The sequence below is a fragment of the Salmo trutta genome, chromosome 8 (genome assembly GCF_901001165.1).
Source record: "Salmo trutta chromosome 8, fSalTru1.1, whole genome shotgun sequence".
Classification (NCBI taxonomy): Eukaryota; Metazoa; Chordata; class Actinopteri; order Salmoniformes; family Salmonidae; genus Salmo; species Salmo trutta.
Window position 1 is genome coordinate 23,754,184 of NC_042964.1, and position 22,133 is coordinate 23,776,316.

Here is a 22,133-nt window from a genome sequence, read left to right on the forward strand (position 1 = left end):
TTTAGATGTGCAATTAAAGGGCCAGATTCGCAATTAAAGGGGAATTACACAAAACATTTTTAAATGTGTTAGTTTTCTTCCAGACCTAAAAGAAAAGGGTCTCCTGATGTGATTTAAGCATTGACATGGACTTAGAACATTCCATTTTGATGTTTCTCTATAAACAATTACATTTTTTTGAGTGAAAAACCAAAAAAATCTAAAACCAACTAAAATAAAACCAAGAAAACATAATTTTGGGGAATAAAACAACACTGATATTATAGGGCCCCCTTAGAGTTGTTTATTAACAATTATTTTACCAAGGATTTTGACAGAAAACAGTGCACTACTTTCTCTTTGTCACGTCCTGACCAGTATAGGGGTTATTTGTTATTGTAGTTTGGTCAGGACGTGGCAGGGGGTGTTTGTTTTATGTGGTTCAGGGTGTGTTTTGTGTATGTGTTTAGGTAGAGGGGTATTTGATTTATTAGTCCGGGGTTTGTTAGTCATTGTTCTATGTTAGTATATTTCTATGTTCTATCTAGTCTTTTGTATTTCTATGTTTAGCTTATTGGGGTTGGACCTTCAATTGGAGGCAGCTGGTTATTGTTGCCTCTGATTGAGGGTCCTATAATTAGGTGTTTGTTTTTCATGGGTTTTTGTGGGAGATTGTTCTTGTTTAGCTGTTTGCCTGACAAGACTGTCCAGTTTGTTTGTGTATTTGTATACGGTGTTTGTGTTTTCCTTCTTCACTCAATAAAAAGAAGATGAGTGTACATTTCCCCGCTGCGTTTTGGTCTGCACCCTACGACACCTGGAGGAAGAGTTGTAGGGGAGAAGAGAAGAACTAGCCTGTTAGAAAAAAATGAGTAGCTCACAACATCACGCTCATGCTAGAAAAGTTTGGAGACTGACTAACCCTTTTCTCAATGGCGCTCTGGTATTATATACATATCTTACACGGCAATCTCCTAAACACACTTTTACTTCATAAATACCCCTTATCTGATTTGAAAGTTTGCAATACACTGAGAAACGGCAACATAAACATGTAGGATCAATTCTTTCCGAGATTAAGTGAATGTTACAACACACTGACACACACACTGTAAAATATGGGACAAAATATGTCCTCCACATCCTTATGTAAGCTTAATTTGAAGGGCCAGAGGTAGGAGGACAAGGGTTGTAGTGTGGAATAATGAACATTTATTTCCCAGACGACGTACATGCGTGTGTACGCTTGCGTGTGTTGCGTGCATGTGTCGCCAGGCTAACCCACCACTACACTAACAACACAAAACTGGGGAAATCTTTGAGGTTTTCAAACTTTGTTCAGACCCGTAGATGGATGAACTAAACATTGGTCGCCCTTCTTAAGACATAGCCAAATGTAGAATTATGTGTGCCCCATAACTATTCATGACTCGAGCTCCTGCATAAGAAAACAATATCAGCACATTTTTAGCTTAGATGGTGTGTTGATAAGAATGGATCTTTGGGGTTTTCAAACTTTGTTCGGACCCATAGATGGATGAACCTCGACCGGTCCCTCCTTAAGAATACATAGCTAATTTTAGAAGCCAGCAGTGCCCCAAAGCTATTTTTAAAACCATGTCTATTTATATGACCAAACCCCCTGCTTAAAGAAACAATATCTGGACATTCTGGGAGGTTAGAAGGATGTAATCTGATTTTGATTGGAATGAATGTTGAATGCCCAACGTGGAGCTCAACTGATAGGTATGAGAAAATACGAGTATATAAAAGGACTAACAATATTAAATGTTATGTGATCGTAAAAAACGACTAATGTGACCCATTAGAGTTCAAATTAGAGCCCTGCATGGGCATGAATTTTAAGCCCGAGCCCTACCAATGCCCGAGACCTTCAGGCCCTACCCTACCCAGGCCCGACTGCTTCTGACAAATTGAAGGCTCGGGCCCTGCCCGAAAGCCGAAATATCAGAAATAACTTCCGCAGTTAGTAAAGTCCATTAGCTGCTCATCTCTGTCTCGCTACTGCATGCGCTCTGCTCATATCGGGTCTGGGTCTGTGAGTATCCATAGCAACAGCTCTGCTTGGGCTGCGCTGCTCAATAACGAGACATGAGAGAGCAGTTAGCTAGCTACTTGTCATCACTTTAAACTCCAACAACTCAAGGAGCATTATTATTTTTTGTGTCTAACCCGATGTAGGCCCCATCGGGCTTGGGTCAGGTAGCAGAGCGCTAGTTCAAATACGAGTGCTAGCCAGCTGAGCTAAAACCTTTTAGCTTGGGGAGCTAAAATGCTTTGGGAGCTAACAAGTCTTCAGGTCTCAGGCAAGGTTACTACTTATCAAGCATGCATGGTTACTTGAGCTGAGAATATCAAATGAGGAGTTTTTGATTCACTGAAATAATCCATCAATGCAATTCATGTATTTGTATTAGTAGAAATATTTTATTTTGTTTATTTTACAAACCCTTTATTCAGTCATTATTTTACAAAATGTGCACAATTTATTACATGTATATATTACCACAGTATTATATGTGTGGTAAGTATATACGTGGCCTCATTGCATCATTTGGCAATCAAAATAAGCTCTATTTCACAAATATCACATTACATGAATTTATAGTTACATTAATTATACATAACAGACAACCTTATGTAGTGTTAGATACATAATCATATCAAGAAGCTGGCATCAAATCTATTGAAACGTGTTAACAAATGTACTTGAACATAATCTCTTCTCTTTAGAGTGCTTCCCGTCATAGGCACTGATTCCAACAATTACCACAAACATAGTTGATTATCATTCTTTACCATATTCAGAGGAAGACAGCGGTTTATAATTGCATTGCCTCTACACTCTTAAAAAGGCCCAATATGTCATTCATTTCATATCTGATAATACAAAGTTCATATTTCAAAGTGAGGAGAAGGAGATCCATCTAATCTGAAGGCTTCTCTTCTTGTTGTCTTCTGGGCTGATGAAACTGGGTAGTTTAACTGGGGAACAGAGGACTCTAGAACCGTGATCTACAAACCTACAGCTTGGGTCGGAGGGAACCCACCACAGGCTTGTCTGAGGTGAACTCTGCCCACCAGGACGGGCGCTCTAGAACCTTGTTCCCCTGCATCACCGTGGACCACAGGTTCTTATAGAGCTGGAACACAGGAAAACAACACCATCGAGAATTGATAGGACGAAGTGTCTTGTGTGACTATGACAAGATTTCAAACTGTTTGGATTGATGTTTTGTTCTTTTTTAGTAACATGCTGGAATCCTAGTGGCGGTTTGCTGTGTGTAATTGGGGCAAGTTACTTGAAGAACTGTTGGCATTACAAGCAAAATTAGGAAAGGTCAAAATCAACTAATCTTAATCATGCATTGCTCACAATATTATTATTTTGACCTTTATTTAACTAGTATGTCGGGACAAAGAATGGCTTTCAAAGGGAAGTGACGAAAAAATGCCATAGCCTATTGCTAATCCCCTCGCGTCTATCCAATATTGATCACTAACAAACCGGACATACTTAATGTCACAAACAACCACAAAAAACACCTTTCACATACAGAAACGGTACAAAGCATTATGTTTATAGCTGTGTTAAACTAGGTTTGTTATGTTATGAACTGAGATGTTTCTGAGAAGAGCTGGTTGAGTAACGCTGACAAGAGACAATATTTATAAAAACACTGAGGTTTATGATTGAGATGTTGCACACACACACACACACACACACACACACACACACACACACACACACACACACACACACACACACACACACACACACACACACACACACACACACACAAACACACACACACACACACACGTTACCAATGTGGTGATTTGACATAGGTGGCTGTATACAGTATCTCGATAAGACAGTCACAGCTGGGCTAGTATGTCCGTGTCCTAAATGACACCCTATTCCCTACACTGGAGGGCTCCCCTGGTCAAATGTGGTGCACTATAAAAAGGGATTTGGGTACCATTTGGGTCACAACATAGGAGTTACTGAAGAAATATATAAAATGCAACATGCAGCAATTTCAAAGATTTTACTGACTTACAATTCATTTAAGGAACTCAGTCAATTTAAATAAATGAGGCCCTAATATATGGATTTCACATGACTGGAAATACAGATATGCATCTGTTGGTCAGATACCTTTAAAAAAATAGGTAGGGGCGTGGATCAGAAAACCAGTCAATATCTGGTATGACCACTATTTGCCTCGTGCAGTGCGACACATCTCCTTCACAAAGAGTTGATCAGGCTGTTGATTATAGCTTTTGGAACGTTGTCCCACTCCTCTTCAATGTCTGTGCGAAGTTGCTGGATATTGGCGGGAACTGGAATACGCTGTAGTACACGTCAATCCAGAGCAACCCAAACATGCTCAATGGGTGACATGTCTGGTGCGTATGCAGGCCATGGAAGAACTGGGACATTTTCAGTTTCAAGGAATTGTGTACAGATCCTTGTGACATGGGGCTGTGCATTATCATGCTGAAACATGAGGTGATGGCGGCAGATGAATGGCACAACGATGGGCCTCAGGATCTCTTCACGGTATCTCTGTGCATTCAAATTGCCAAAGATAAAATGCAATTGTGTTCGTTGTCCGTAGCTTATGCCCGCACATACCATAACTCCACCGCCACCATGGGGCGGCAAACCGCTCACTCACACTCAGCAAACCGCTCACTCACACGACGCCATACACGTGGTCTGTGGTTGTGAGGCCGGTTGGACATACGGCCAAATTATCTAAAACAACATTGGAGGCGGCTTATTGTAGAGAAATTTACATAAATGTATCTGGAAACAGCTCTGGTGGACATTCCTGCAGTCCACATGCCAATTGCACGGTCCCTCAAAACTTGAGACATCTATGGCATTGTGTTGTGTGACAAAACTTCACATTTTAGAGTCGCCTTTTACTGTCCCCAGCACAAGGCGCACCTGCGTAATGATCATCCAGTTTAAACAGCTTCTTGATATGCCACACCCATCAGGTGGATGGATTATCTTGGCAAAGGAGAAATACTCCCTAGCATGGATGTAAACAAATTTGGGCACACAAATTAAGAGAAATAAGCTTTTTGTGCATATGGAACATGTCGTGGAACTTTTTTCAACCCATGAAACATGGGACCAACACTTTACATGTTGCTTTTATATTTATGTTTAGTGTGTACAACACAGGATTGAGAAGAAGCATTAAGTCTTATCTGATCTCTATGATTTACTGACCACAACAGGGGGTTAGAGACAGACCACACTAATGATTACAATATGTTATGTTAATAATTTAGATTGTTATAAAGCCTTTATGACAAGTCAAGTATCCAGACACTAATATTGTATGTGCTCAGGGCTATTGTTGTCATCACAAGTCATTATGGTCCATTTGTTCAGTATATTCAAGGTACATTTGACCCCTATCTTCTAGCTATAGATGTACATATAGTACTGTATATTATTGTATATTCCCCTCAATGCGTCCAACCCCATTCTAGAAGAATTTCTAGGAAGTTCTAGAAATCCCCCTGTGCTTCTGGGCTCAATCTCCAGCACTGTTTCCCCGGCAACACCTCAGGCAGGGTGTTGATTGGACAATGCATGACTTATGTAATTTTAATGGTCCAGTCACTCACACAATGTTTGCAGGGTGATGGCACCCTATTCCCTATATAGTGCACTGGGCCCTGGCAAAAATATTGCACTATAAAAGGGAAGAGTTCCATTTGTGACACAGGCACTATATCACTGACCTCACCGGTACAGTATTAGTTAGTATTTCTTGGCCCACACTTGATATGGGTTTGGGTGGGTGTTGTCGTGGTGATCTACATTGCTCCACATTTGTTATGAGTCTCTGGATCGTGTTAAGCTAAATGTCAATGTAATTAAAAAATAATGTGTTTCTACCTAATATACAGTCAACCAAATACACTACATCAGTGGTTCCCAAACTTTTTATAGTCCCGTACCCCTTCAAAACATTCAACCTCCAGCTGCGTACGCCCTCTAGCACCAGGGTCAGCGCACTCTCAAATGTTTTTTTTTCTTCTTTCATCATTGTAAGCCTGCCACAAACACACACTATACAACACATTTATTAAACATAAGAATGAGTTTGGGTTTTGTCACAATTGGCTCGTGGGAAGTGACAAAGAGCTCTTATAGGACCGGGGCACAAATAATAATTTTGCACTTTATTTAGCCATCTTACATAGAAAACCTTATTTGTTCGTCAAAAATGGTGACTAACTCACCACAGGTTAATGAGAAGGGTGTGCTTGGAAGAATGCGCATAACTCTGCAATGTTGTGTTGTATTGGAGAGAGTCTCAGTCTTAAATCATTTTCCACACATAGTATATGTCTGTGCCTGTATTTAGTTTTCATGCTAGTGAGGGCCGAGAATCCACTCTCACATAGGTACATGGTTGCAAAGGGCATCCGTGTCTTAACAGCGTGATTTGCCAAGGCAAGAAACTCTGAGATCAGCCCTATCCAGAACTGGCAGTGGCTTCTGATTAAATAACATTTTCACAGAACCACTTATTGCAATTTTGATGAGGCTCTCTTGTTCAGATATCAGTAAGTGGACTGGAGGCAGGGCATGAAAGGGATAACGGATCCAGTTGTTTGTGTCGTCCGTTTAGGGAAAGTACCTGTGTAATTGCTCACTCAGGTGCTTCGCTGTATCACATTTGACATTGTCCGTAAGCTTGAGTTCACTTGCACACAAAAAAAAAAAACGCTGGAAAGCCTGTGTGTTGTCCTTGTTAATGCAGACAGAAAAGAGCTCCAACTTCTTAATCATAGCCTCAATTTTGTCCAGCACATTGAATATAGTTGAGGACAGTCCCTGTAATCCTAGATTCAGATCATTCAGGTGAGAAACAAACATCACCCAGATAGGCCAGTCGTGTGAGAAACTCATTATCATGTAAGCGGTCAGACAAGTGAAAATTATGGTCAGAAAAGAAAACTTTATTAAGCTTGTCTCTCAATTAAAAAAAACGTGTCAATACTTTGCCCCTTGATAACCAGCGCACTTCTGTATGTTGTAAAAGCGTTACATGGTCGCTGCCCATATCATTGCATAATGCAGAAAAAACACGAGAGCTCAGGGGCCTTGCTTTAACAAAGTGAACCATTTTCACTGTAGTGTCCAATTCGTCTTTCAGGCATTCCCTTGGCAGCAAAATCAAGTCAAATTTTATTGGTCACATACACATGGTTAGCAGATGTTATTGCGAGTGTAGTGAAATGCTTATGCTTCCAGATCCGACAGTGCAGCAGTAATAGGTAATATCTAGCAATTCCACAACAAAACCTAATACACACAATCTAGTAAAGGAATGGGATGAGAATATATAAGTCTAAAATATATGGATGAGCAGTGACAGAGCAGGAAAGATGCAGTAGACAGTAAAAAATAGATAGTGAAGGATACAGTATATACATATATGATGAGTAATGCGAGATATGTAAATATTCTTAAAGTGGCATTATTAAAGTGACGAGTGTTCCATTTATTAAAATGGCCAATGATATCAAGTCTATGGATAGGCAGCTGCCTCTCTGTGCTAGTGGTGGCTGTTTAACAATCTGATGGCCTTGAGATAGAAGCTGTTTTTAAATCTCTCTGTCCCAGCTTTGATGCACCTGTACTGATCTCACTTCTGGATGGAAGCGGGGTGAACAGGTAGTGGCTCGGGTGGTTATTGTCCTTAATCTTTTTTGCCTTCCTGTGACATCGAGTGTTGTAGGTGTCCTGGAGGGCAGGTAGTTTGCCCCCGGTGATGCGTTGTGCAGACCGCACCACCCTCTGTGGAGCCCTGCGGTTGTGGGCGGTGCAGTTGCCGTACCAGGCGGTGATACAGCCCGACAGGATGCTCTCAATTGTGCACCTGTAAAAGTTAGTGAGGGTTTTCGGTGACAAGGCACATTTTTTCAGCCTCCTGAGGTTGAAGAGGCGCTGTTGCTGGATGAGTCAACAGAACCTCTCGATGGATGCTGCAGTGTACCAAGTGGCGTCGGGAGCAACCGCTTGCATGCTCGTTACCACTCCATTATGTCTCCCTGTCGTGGCTTTTGCGCCATCAGTACAGATACCAACATATTGACCACCAAAGTCCATTTGATGTCACAAAGCTGTCCAGTACTTTAAACATATCCTCTCATGTTGTCCTGGTTTCCAGTGGTTTGCAGAAGAGGATGTCTTCCTTAATTGACCCTCCATAAACATAACGGACATATACGAGCTGTGCTAGGCCCGCCACGTCTGTTGAATCATCCAGCTGTAACGCATAGAATTCACTGGCTTGTATGCGAAGCAGTAATTGTTTCAAAACATCTCCTGCCATGTCACTGATGCGTTGTGAAACAGTGTTTGATGAAGGCATTGTCTGTACAGTTTTTTTGGCCTTTTCCCCCAGCATTGTCCCAGCCATATCTGCGGCAGCAGGAAGAATTAAGTCCTCCACAATAGTATGGGGCTTGCCTGTCCTAGCCACTCAGTAGCTCACCATATAAGACGCTTCTAGCCCCTTCTTATTAACGGTACCGGTTGCTTTTATATTTATCTTACTAGTACTTGAAAGTCGTCTTTATTCACGCTCAAAAAACTCCCGTGTTTTATTTTTCAAATTGTCATGTTTCGTTTCTAAATGTCTGAGTGAAGGTTTCCCGCGAGAGAGTAACGGTTAATGTGATTGGATGTTAATTAATTGACTAGGCTACCTGTATTTGACATTGTGCGCTTCAGCACTCGGTGGTCCTGTTCTGTGAGCTTGTGTGGCCTACCACTTCACAGCTGAGCCGTTGTTGCTCCTAGACATTTCCACTTCACAGTAACAGCACTTACAGTTGACCGGGGAAGCTCTAGAAGGGCAGAAATTTGACAAATTTGAAGGGCAGAAATTTGACAAACAGACTTGTGGGAAAAGTGGCATCCTATGATGGTGCCACGTTGAAAGTCACTGAGCTCTTCAGTAAGGCCATTATACTGCCAAAGTTTGTCTATGGAGATTGCATGGCTGGGTGCTCGATTTTGTACATCTGTCAGCAACGGGTGTGGCTGAAATAGCCAAATCCACTAATCTGAAGGGGTGTGTCTCAAACACACTAAAGCTAAATGTCAAAAAGCTAAATGTTTCTTATACAGCACACAGCCAGGGAGCAGAGAGGGTCAGACTCTCACCATTGCGTGAGGTTGAAAGGAAATGCCATTGCTTCAACGACACCATAAAACAACCCTAATATAGTTAAATGTCTGCTCTGAAACTTGCACCTGTGAACATGCATTAATAGCTACACCAATAACATTTTATAGCAATGCTACTAGCAAAAGCAGGTAAGACAAACACTATTCTTGCTACTACCAGTACTACCACTACCACCAGCACTACTACCACAGAACTCCATCTCATGCTTCTGTGACTGTTCTGTCGTTCTACTATTAGTGTCACTATTAAATAACAATGATGATAAATATATTGATTAATGATCAATTTAGATTTGCTTACAATTGCACAGATTTATTCTACTACTCAGCTCAGCTAGGAAGGCATGTTTATCCCACTCTCTCCAGGTCCAGTATTATTAACATAGATCTCCAAGTGTGAGTACTGTCTGCCAACGAAAGCAGCTGTGAGTCTTCAGAGAGTGAAAACAAAGCGTCCATTTTCTGAGCCCAGAAAGACGAGGGGAGCATTTGAAAGCCAGACTCCAATCAAAACAGATGACACACACAGTTAAAGGTCATACACACACTCCGACATCATCCCTCCTTAGTAATGCATTATCCTGGCGGACACACCCACACAGACACACACACACACATACACCGTCCCTCCCCAACCTCACTCCTGGCTGACACACTTGGGTCTGTATGTTTATAGGTTTGGGTCAGTGTGTTTACTGGAAGACGACAGCAGCCTCTGGAACTCTCCTCTTGCTCTGTTCCAGTAAAAAAAAAAAGTGTTCCCACCCATCCTTTAAGAGTAGGTTAATAGCGGAACACTCTGTATTGTTTTATTGAGACCTTTTGCTGTTTGGACCATTGTGATGGTCTATGTGGAAACTCAGTGTCTCAAACATTGTCGTGTCTCCACAGACTCTTCAAACACAAGAGCACTGTCTGAGTTCATGGATGAATAGGTTACTAGCATTACTCAAACAGACATGGTTTAATCAACGGATGAGTATTAAGTCTAGTGTTATTCGTTATCCAAACAGAAGAGCACGGAAAGGATTGTGTGTTTTAATAGATGAGTAAAAGGATTATGCATACCTATACATTCTGTTAAAGAGCTGGCAGTTTGTCATGTTAGCTAACCTCCAGCCATTAAACTAGGGTAAATGAGTAAGACCAGACAAGTGTGTGTGTGTGTGTGTGTGTGTGTGTGTGTGTGTGTGTGTAATGCTTTGTTCCTGCAAGTTAAGCAGCCATAGGTCCACAATCTCATTCGGCTCCTCTGTTTCTAGTTTAACCTTTCATATTTCCACTTTTGTTTCTGTATAGTGAGTTGTGACGGTGTCTAAAATGTACTTTAAATGCACCGGATCAGGGTTAGATATGACTCTGGCGCTGACACATTTCACACGTCTGACTTGTCTTACCTCCCCGTCCGCATTGCCAATGGGTGAGTTGAGGATGAAGTCAGGAGGGGCAACGGCGTCCACCAAAGCTATGGCCTCGTCCTTCAGCTGTTAGAGGGAGAGAAGGAGAGAGGGACTAGTGGGAAGAATGGAGGGAGAGAGACAGAAAGACTATACACACAGACAAACACAGTGATTGTTCTCTAAAGAGAGCACACTGCAACCCAATAAACACCTTTGAGGTCATCCCCCTCAGTCCTCCAAACCAAACATATGAATCAATCATCACTTTAACTCAAGACCACATGACATTTAATGGGTTATTTAGGCCAATCTCATTTGTGTGTGCATGTTAGGCTTGGGCAATATTCTGTTTATACCGTAAACACGGGTATTTCTAGATAACAACAGTATGATTTGCAATACCGTTTAAAAAATAATATATATATATTTTTTTTTAATTGAGGGGTGCGTGCTACGCCACTGCTTATAACTAACTATAAGTTAAGTATAACTATAAGAAATCCAAGATGTGTCAAATAAATAATATCCAGCTCAGGGATCCAGCTATACATTTGGTTTGTTAACTTGCTAGCTAAGTGGCGAGATGTCAAGATCAAGCTTATTGGTTACAGCAGAGACATCCTGGATCCAAATCCCTGTTTCCCCCAGCCCCCCCCCCCCAAATTAAAATGTATTTTTAACTGTATTAAACATACATGCCCAAGTGTATACCCAGGTACGGTACAGAAACGGTATGAACATCTGGATACCGCCCAACCCTAGTTTATATGAGAACTGACCTGAGAGCAGAGGGTAAGGATGGCCTGCTGGATCCAATCAGCTGGCTCCCAACCAGAGAAATAACCCCCTGGAGGAACACAACACACACACACACACACACACACACACACACACACACACACACACACACACACACGCGCACACAGAGAGAGAATATAATACATAATCAGGCGTGCTCAACTCTTACAAGGACACAGTCTTTGGGAGATGTTGACCAGGGGCCGTATGAATCAAGTGTCTCCGGGTAGGAGTGTTGATCTAGGATCAGGCCTACCTGGTCCATGTTATCTTATTCTTTATTATGTAAAAGGGTAAACTGATCCTAGATCAGACCCTATATGAATATGGGGAAGTCAAACTTGAATGAGAAAGACGGCCAGCACTCAAATGAACCTGACCCTGGTACAGCGTGGCCATGTGGTTGCTGAGGGTCCACAGGCTGTAGAGGGCACAGAGCTGTTTAAGAACTGGTCTGAGACCAGCCGGTGTGTCCTCATCATGGGTCTGGTCGTGGAACCTCTGCACCACGGTGTGCTCTATGTACACGATGGACAAGGAACGGCAGTAGAACACCTGGATAGGCACAGACACACACGTACGCAAACACACAGAGAGCAAAACGTTTGGAAATGTAAAAAGCTACTTGTACTAACACTGCAGGAATGACAAAAAGTGACAAAAGTTATTCCTAGTTAAACGGACGCACGCATAGAGAGAGAGCAAGAGACAAAACAGTGTTATTAGATTCCAATTTCCAAACACTGCAGGAGTGAAACTGAACAAAACACACACAAACCCCAATCCACCACCCCCCCTCCAGTTATCATAACCCCATTCTCAGCCCTGGTATTGAATTGTGTGTCTCTCCCCCTGTCCGGCCTTGACTGGTCGATGCCCACCCTTCCTGTTCCATGTCGGCAGAGAGAACACAGATCCTCTCCCACGCCCCTGAACTCCCCTACCACTCTGCCAAGGTCGCTGTGTTCCCCGCCTAGTCCCCTGGTCTGGGTACAAGAGAACTCTGGATCTGCCTCCTCTCTGCATGTCATTTCACACAAGACCTGGGTTCAAATAGTATTTGTTTAATTTCCAATACTTTTAGCTGAGCTTGATGAGCATGATTGAGCTTGCCGTGCAGCAGAAGCAAAGGAACTGATGTAAAAGTCCCAAAATTGCAAACTCCTACCCATCTGGCACTCTCAAACCAGGCTCAAGCAAAGGCTCAACTATTTGAACCCAAGTGTGGGTATGAGATCGCTCTCTGGCTGTACATCTGTGGACTCTCCCCCCCCCTTCTATTAGGTCAGTCAGTCCATCTGTCCCTTTATAGCAATGGGTGAAGTAATCATCAGTAATGGACAATTTTTTTATTTTTTTAATACTAAAAACACTGACACTTAATAGACCGAATATGAAAACAAACTTCCTTTGGTCATAATGTGGCACCATAGTGGAGTTCAAACTTGTTTTGGTCATACACTCTAGAAAAAAAGGGTTATTGAGAATTTCTTTGAAGTGAGCAATGGTTCTATGTCATACTATTTCTACTCAAATAACCTTTTTCTTGGAGAGGGTTCTTCACTAGGTTCTTCGCTGTCTGAATGGTTGCAAAGAACCCTCTTGCTAGCAGCAGTGGGTTCGATTCCTATGAGGGGTTTTCATTGCAGGCAATCATGAATTAGCCTACCATATTGGTATGAAGTAGTCTTATCAGACGTTAACCATGCAATAACTGGAGTCAGCCAGCAACATATGAGATATGTCAAAACACATTCTGATTGATCCGATTCAGCAGTTATAAACGCATTTATTAGGCAAGTGTGAGCTGACACTATAGCCGTCTTTAGCTAATCTTTGTTCTAAGCCAACCGGATACAGGGTTCGGGTTAGGACAACACCACAGCCATACACGCTGAGCCAACTGGCCTAGGAAAGTTGCCAAAGCAAACGCTCACTCTTCACACACACTAGAGCTGGACGATATGGACAAAAATCCATATCACGATAACGATAAATTGAACGATTAAAATGTGCACCACAGTTATTTTTTTTGTATTACCCTTACAACTACTACTACTTTTCATGTTGTATCTATCAATTGTCGCAATAACAATCACCCATATTAGCAAGCTTACATAATTTCAAACTTCACATTTCTCTAGTAGGCCCCTATAGGCTATTTTATAGTAATTGACAATAACATCAAAATGTCCATGATAAGTGGTTGGTGTCGATAATTGTCAGTTTATCGTCCCAGCTCTAAAGCGATGCGCACACGCACCCTTTAAAGAAGAGAGAAGATAAGAGGCAGAGAAGAGATATGATAAGACAGAAAATATTCTGTCTTCTTTCTCTCGCTCGCTCTCCCCCTACTCGCTCTCTCTGAGTGTCAGCGGTAACAGATGTCTTCCTGACTTCAGCACATTCCTAATGTTGGTTCCATAAGAAATTCCAGCAGTCTCATCGGTGTTCCGCGCCATCAATCTCATCTACTCTAAACTTCCTTTCCTACAGTCACACCTGGAGTATCAAAGACTTTCCAGAAGATAAAAGGACTGCACTCAGTAATCTTACATAAATCAGTAAGCCCTGATTTATGTAAGATTGTGTGTTTGAATCCCAAGTTAGGATTTTGGGCCTATAAACTGATACTGAATACAGCTCAACTGACTTCGCACTGTACGAAACAAGCACATGCACACCCAAAATACCCTCGATTCGTAATGACACGTGCTCAAGGAAGGCTAAAACTGTCAAACTTCGTAATGATGCTTGTTTATATTTACATTCTTACACACTACCTTAGCTGTATCTTTACAGTCTTAGCATTGCTTTAAAACCATCTGTTTTGTGTTATTATATCATAGAACCATTAGATAATTCAGAGTGCAGGGCTGTGGGGTCATGTTGTGATGGTGTGTGTGTGTGTTCTTCTCGGACATCCTGTATTGTGACTGCAACAGTATCTACTGGAATGTGGGAGCCTTGCCTTCATGGACTATGTGGGGAGGAGAGAGTAGATGGAGGTGAAATATATTCACCATGCCACCACGTAAAATATTATAAAGCACTGAAAATACCCAAATGATCAGGAGAGATCATTGGACTAAACCTTATTATAGTTGAGACGTGACTGTATAATGTCAATAACCAGGCCTTAATGAGAGTAGAGTACATTTCATGACAGGTTGATGGAAACAGCAAATTTGTCGGTAAACTTTCCAAATGTTGACAAAACAATACGCTAGACAAGGTGGGATCTTTTTGTGTTTGTGAAATTATTTATGGGAGAAATTGTGGTGGAAATGGCTTTTGTGCAAATATTGATATAATAACCATCATATCGAAGTAAATTTAGAGTCCCGCGATGACAGGTTGTGTGGTCGTCCCACTACGACTCGAGAAAGAACGCAGTTTATAAGGCTACAGATGAAATAAGTTAGGATGAACTTCACAGGGTGGTGAAATTGCACGGTGATGAGCTTGATGCTCCTTTCCAATAAATATCGATGGTCTTATTCTGGTGACGTGATGATCGATGCTTGGCTATCTCGCTCTTGTCCATAATAATCTCATCATGTAGGCTAGCCCACCCGCACTGTATCTGCAAGCTGTTGGCTAGAGCAGGGGTTTTCAAACTTTTCTTGCCCAGGGACCCCCACCCAGGTACTCTGGCAACCCAAAATGTTGCCGTTGTAAAGGTAATTTTCTGCACACAAAAAAAATATCAATATATATTGAGCTGAGATAAAATGTTGCAGTTTTGAAGCTAATTTCCAACAATTCTACACAGTTTGGCATGGAGTTGAGAGACACTTTTTTTGTTTTAAAAGGTAACTTCCTGCAATTCTATGCATTTTTTTCCATGACTAATGCTGTATTCCTCTGCTCAAACATAACAAAATCAATGGCCATGTGGCCTGAATGCCTGGTTTTGGGAATTTTCAATTCTTCCTGACTAACTTTTATTTGATTGTTAGTTCTCAAATATATATAATATATATATATATATATATATATAATATATGTATACATACATACATACACACACACACACACACACACACACACACACACACATACATACATACATACATACATACATACATACATACATATATATATATACATACACACACACACACACACACACACACACACACACACACACACAGTGGGGGGAAAAAAGTATTTGATCCCCTGCTGATTTTGTACGTTTGCCCACTGATAAAGAAAGGATCAGTCTATAATTTTAATGGTAGGTTTATTTGAACAGTGAGAGACAGAATAACAACAAAAATATACAGAAAAACGCATGTCAAAAATGTTATAAATTGATTTGCATTTTAATGAGGGAAATGTTTTTGCCAGACAGGTGCTATTTAAGTGTAAGGCAGGTGGTTAGAGCGTTGGACTAGTAACCGGAAGGTTGCAAAAACGAATCCCCGTGGTGACAAGTAAAAAAATCTGTTGTTCTGCCCCTGAACAAGGCAGTTAACCCCTGTTCCTAGGCCGTCATTGAAAATAAGAATGTGTTTTAATCTGACTTGCCTAGTTAAATAAAGGTTTAAAAATGTTGTTTTTATTAAATAAAAAAAATCACAAAATTTAAATAAAAATAGAGAAAAAATACAAAAATAAATAAATTAAAATAAATAAATTAAGAAATATATATACAATTTTAAAAAATGAAAAAATACAAAAAAAAAATATATATATATAAAAAAATTAAAAATCGGCAAATCGCTGTCCAAAAATACCGATTATAAAAACTTTAAAATCGGCTCTAATTAAATCGGCCATTCTGATTAATCGGTCGACCGCTAATATAAGTTCAATATATTTTCTGCATACTTTCTGTTTTTTGTCATTTAAGTTGACACAAACTGTTTTTCCATCCTGAAAATGACCACAGCGTGCCTAAGAATTTTCTATACAGAAAAAAAAAATGTAATTAGCTCAGATTACTGTAATTTCCTCTATATTAAAGGGATTGTTTGATATTTTGGCATTAAAGCCCTTTATCTACTTCCCCAGAGTCGGATGAACAGGAAAAGCTAGCATGCTGTTCCTGTAGACTTCCAGTCATTGCGCTACTGCTAGTTAGCATTGGCTCATGAAACTACCTATAACTTCCTTCAAAATGGATGCGAAGACATAATGGTATTCACGATAGTATTCTGTTACAGCTAGCGATATTCATAAAATAACAATTTGTCCCCCAAAAATACTATAATAACTTTGCGGATCCCCTGCAGTACTGCCACAGACCCTTAGTGGGGTGTGGACTACAGTTTGAAAACCCCTGGGCTACAGTGCATGTGCCAAGACCAAACTGGGAACATTTGCTTTTTATCGCAACAGTTTTTGTGACAAAACCATAGGTAGAGTTGAAAATGCAATGGAAACCCATTTAACTTAAAAAATATATATATATTATTCGGTACATGGGAATTTAACCACAAAAGTAATTTTTATGTGCACTACGTCATGACGCACAGCCTTTCATCCGCAACAAGTCAATTTGATGGAAACATCTCTGGTGGGAAAATGCACATATTGTTTTAGAATATTTACATGAAAATCTTTCGCCAATTGGATGGAAGGCTAGCTAATGACTGTTCTAGAAGCACTTGGTTGGTACACGTGCCTGAAGCGGATAGCCCAGAACTACAGTATCTTATGAGGACCTTTCAGCTTCTGAAATGCAATGACATCAATGTCAAGACAGCTGTATAAAGTTAAAATAAAATCACGAAGGTGATGATGAAGATGAAAGTGGAGGACCAGTAGTTCAGTGTTTTATCTGACCTTACTTAGTCCCCTCCTGTTGTGTGTGTGTGTGCGTGCATGCGTTGCTTGTGTGTGTGTGTACTATTTACCTGGCTGTTGTTGCGGGCCTCAAAGTCAGCCTTGCCAGAAGCCTTCTCCTTAGCCAGTCTCCTCTCGCTCTCTCTCAGTAGGAAACACACCAGCCATTTATACGCTGCCAACGGCACTGAGGTGGAAAGAGAGACAAGGAAATATGTTGGGCTTCAGATCATAAAAACACAGATCTCAACCGCTAATATTATTTATTCCATTATTTTATATACAATATTAAATAATGGAAGACATGAGTAAGCTTTCTAGTGTTTAAAACACAGATTTCATCAGGTAATATTTACAATATGAGCGTATTAAAAAGGAAATGACTTTGACTTCAGAGATTATCAGGTAATATTTAAAATATGAACTTATGGAAGAGTATCAAGAACGATTTCCAATGCATACAGTATCAAATCAACTTTTTGTTCTCTATCATAATACACTTAATCTTCTAGCAAGTCATGGAACATCTCTTGGACAACCCTGTCATAGTCTGTTAGAAATCAAAAAGTCAGATCACATAGAAGAGGTAGTGAGTGACTAACCTGAATCCTTTTGACCATGATAACACCATTTTTTATTGGGTTAGCTTTATAAGGAGTGGGGGTTGAGCGAGTGCAGGTGTGTGTGTGTGTGATGGTTGTTTTCACAGCTTCTAGGGCCAAGGTATGCAGAGGACTGTGTAACATGATGATGAATAACAACAAACATATGATCCTGGAATGATTATTAGGAGGATATGAGAAGCTTTATGGTTGTAAGGTTTGGAGACGCAGGAACACACACACTAACCAGAGACATTGAGAACCTTGAAGGGTCAGAGAAGGAAAGAGTTATAACAGGAGAATATTGGGGATAGGGCTGTCCCAGAAAAAAACAAAATCTTTGTCGACCAAGAGTCATCTGTTCTTTCAATCCAATCGATTAAACCTGTATTTTTCCATGTATTGACACATCCCCCCCCCTGAGATTTCCCAGTTCCCAGTTGTTTTGAACATGGCATTACATTGTAACTATGGTACCTCAGGATCGCCAGGCCAGACCGCCCTTTCCAGGGGGTTTATTTTTATTCAGCATATAAACTTCTCCTGTGTTTGCCCCCATTTATTGATAAATCCCCCATCATAGTGATATTTCCTGCATCATATCCCCCCACGATACCTTCCCCCATTTCTACCCCCCATGGACTTGAAACCCACACACACAAAAGAAATGAACCCCCACACAATCCCCCCCTAAAATGGCTTCGTCCCTGTTTAGTGTTCGCGCTACAGTTTGAATTCGAGGCGATTCTCTAGGGTAATAACATTTTATTTGCTTTGTAATTTGTCAAAAAACGGTAAACGACTTGTCAAGTCATGTGCTCCGGTTCTTGTATACACTGTAACACGTACATCGAAGAGTTGTAATATGCCGAAAAGTGGCCAAACTAAGGTAATATTTCAGGCAATGGGCGCAGCCATCTTTGACTTTGTTTATTTGCTTTTTACAGTGAATGCAATTCTGGGATTAGGGAGTTTTGCTTGTCATACATAAACGAACATGTCCGCCATCATAAATAATTTAGCTGCTGTTAGCTTAGCTGACACGCATCTCTTTTCTAAACAATTTTACATTTCTCCCTCGTGCTCACCAGAGACGGGGTACATTGTAAACAGTCTAGCTGTTTGGTCGCTAATTTATGTTTAGTTTTTTTAAATCAGCGCAACCTGTTATTTAGACAGGTTTGTGGAATGAGTTTGGATGTGGATGTATTCTGTGTGATGTTTGGATGATGAAGTTCGCATTTATCTTTTACAATAAAAGGTGAAATTTAGGAATACAGTTGTGATGCCCTTTATTTACCATCAGTACAAAACATTGTTTAGATGCTTTTCAGACAATGCTGTTTAGACTGGTTGGTTGCGTTATACTTCTGTTGCTAATGTTTATCACAAATGTAATTGCACTAGAATTGTATTTTTTTATTACTTGATATTTTTTGTATGTTTTAGTATTTTCTCGTTAATACTTGTGTTCTGTTTTGTATGATGTAACAATGTAAATTGTTGATTTGTATTTTGAATAATAAATGGTGGAAAAAACAACAACAAAAAACATGTAATGGTACGCTGCAAGGACCACTCAACAATGATCACAAATATGTGGGTTCAAATATATATTTTCCAGGGCACTGAAAGGCATATTTTGAAATATGCGTATTTATCTGATGTTGAAATCAAACTCATTTTTTGTTCCGAATGAAAGTTGAAAATAAATAATTTATAGAAGTCTATGTTTGGACCAAATCAAGGCTGGTCTAGACCGTACCAAATCTGAACCAAACATAAACGTCTACGATTGGTTCAGATTTGGTATGAACCAGCCCAAAAACCATTGTCTGTGGTTGTGGTAATCAAGTCCAGTCCGGAACTGCACCAACAAAAAAAGACGTCCAAAAGGCATCGGTCCGTGATTACTGAGGTGTAGCCTACAGTGTTGATTGAAATACAATTTTATGAATGACCTTCTATGTGGTAAGCCTACCATTTGTAAAACACAAAAAACTATGTCCAGACAGGACCCCCAAAAAAGACGTCAGCTCGTGCGTACTAGGGTGTAGCCTACCATGTCGGCCCGCAATGGAATTTTATGAATGCCCATCCATGTGGTAGGCCCACCATTTGTAAAACAGGCCATTGCATTGGCTTTATCAGTCCTGATTCCTGTGACGTATCAATTTGGCTATCTAAGCTCTGAATATCAGCTGGCCAACTTTATCAGGAGTTATCGCAAGCCTATTTGCAATGTGTTTACACAGCGGGAAATGCTGAAGTATTTTCTTTTTCACTATGATCAGCTTGTCAATAATCGACGGATACAAACTTGAAACAAATGATCATAGCAATGGGGTGAAACTCCTGGACAACAATTGTGATTGTTAATTCCATATTGTCCAGATTACTTTGACCTGTCCTGTTTTAGGATATGTTGCTTTGATAACATGACAGCTACTTTTTTTTATTTGATTGAGCGCCATTTAGGTTAGGCTATTTGATCGGAGAAACCTGCATGATGTAAAAAGTGTCAGGTCTCATCACACATTTTATCTCCAGCCTGTAGGTTACAGAAAGGCCACATACTCTATCTGCTACATGATTTATATTATTTTTTTTTTTTTTGACTGAACATCGGTGGAGCGCTGCAGAGATGCTTTTATCGAACAGCACCCTGGAGAGATACGCTGAGAATGGACTAGAAAAATATTTTTGGCCCCTGCCTTTGACAAAGTGGGCACTGCTTATCAAAGGGCGGCATCAGTGCTCACCCAAAATGCCCATATGCCCCGAGTTGAGAGAAATTGTCATTGTTTTTGGGCAGAATTATGTGAGGTTTTGTGTGTTGTTGTTGGAGGTGCGTTTTGGTCAGTTTAGCTCAGAAAATGCCGTCCTAGTTAATCTTCTGCCATAGGGAGCCATCTAATCCTGCCTAAAGAGCGGGCAGGCCATGCCATGCCTATAGCGTATCATAATCACATCAATAAATTCGTTATAACAAACTCTGAACACCATAACACGTGACAGCAAAATGGATGCAGAGGACGTGACAAATACACTCGAAAGGGGGAATATTTACAGGTTGCTCAGGAGGTAAAAATAAAGTCAGATGTGTGGTATAAATGTGACTAGTTGTGGAAAATACTGGAGATCAAGAAAAATAAGGTAAGGAGCAAGCGCTGAGTGCATATTATGTGTGCCAAACAGGTGCTGTATAGATTACAATATAATTTTTCTGACCATTTGGAACATTGTAAACAACACAAAATAAAGTATAACCACACCAGAGTCTGTCGTAACGGTATTTTTTTGTTAACCTTTTATTACAGCAAAGGCTAAAAACAGTTGCATTCATTCGTGAATGACATTTCCTGAAATGGAACTGAACGGTTTATTTATTGTTTAAGCCAATTATTCAAGGCTCACTTTATTTTAAAACTAAAATGCCAGATTGCATTTCAAATCATGAGTGACTCCTATGCTGTGCGATGACATGAACGAATGAATGACTGATTGATACAGTAGCCTATAGAAGTATTGAAAAATAGGCCTAAGTAAGTTATGGTATTAAGACTAAACAGGATGTGCTCTTAGGCCCACAGCTCGATGGTGGTTAAACAAGCCTGCTAAACTAAGCCTACTAATGATAATGACCTATTACCTATTATTATAATGATGATCACAATAATTGTAATAATAACAAGGAGATCAAGAAAAAGTGTTACTATTTGGAACAGTGTAAACACTAAATCAATTATAAAATAATACCAGAGAGGCTGTTATTATATATATTTTTTAAAAGGGTAAAGACTTTATTACAGCAAAGCACAGGTTGAAAACAGCCGAATGTGTTAAAGGGTTTACTTGACATGTCGTTGCATGAGGGATCACTAGGCTAATAAACAAACACTCAAAACAGGCAACAGAAGCAGAATCTGTATTATTGCTGTAGATATATATGGATGATTTATAAAGCCAGGCACATTAAACAGTTAGGCTGTTGATTATAGACCTAATTAAGTTCGGGTTTCCTCTCTCTTCACTTTTCTTAGACAATAAGGCAAGGGCTGTTTTCTCACCTCCTCATTCTGCTGCTGCATTGTTCTCAACACTAATATGCTGGTTAACTTTGCTATTATGCACATAGCAACGTGGTCTAGGAAGACGGCAATTCAACAGCGCAGTGTTTCAGAACCGTGGACAGCGACCGCTACCCAAGGAGGGAGAAAGCGCATTTGTTATAAAATGATATTATTTGTATTAGTGTTGCACCATTGTTCTTATGTAATATAACCATATACAATTTCAGTG

General features: G+C 40.3%; 1 protein-coding gene across 4 annotated transcripts in view; it reads right to left on the minus strand.

Annotated features, from left to right (window-relative positions):
• Positions 1-2,403: 2,403 nt before the first annotated feature.
• acox3 (acyl-CoA oxidase 3, pristanoyl) overlaps positions 2,404-22,133 on the minus strand; it is a 28,690-nt gene continuing 8,960 nt past the window's right edge. For all 4 annotated transcript variants that reach the window (XM_029760567.1, XM_029760568.1, XM_029760569.1 and 1 more), the window contains 5 exons: positions 17,301-17,416; positions 11,817-11,991; positions 11,418-11,485; positions 10,636-10,722; positions 2,404-3,143 (listed from right to left, as the gene is read on the minus strand). In XM_029760567.1, coding sequence (XP_029616427.1) covers positions 3,024-3,143; positions 10,636-10,722; positions 11,418-11,485; positions 11,817-11,991; positions 17,301-17,416 — 566 coding nt within the window. In that variant the 3' untranslated portion in view covers positions 2,404-3,023. The remainder of the gene's footprint in view (positions 3,144-10,635; positions 10,723-11,417; positions 11,486-11,816; positions 11,992-17,300; positions 17,417-22,133) is intronic.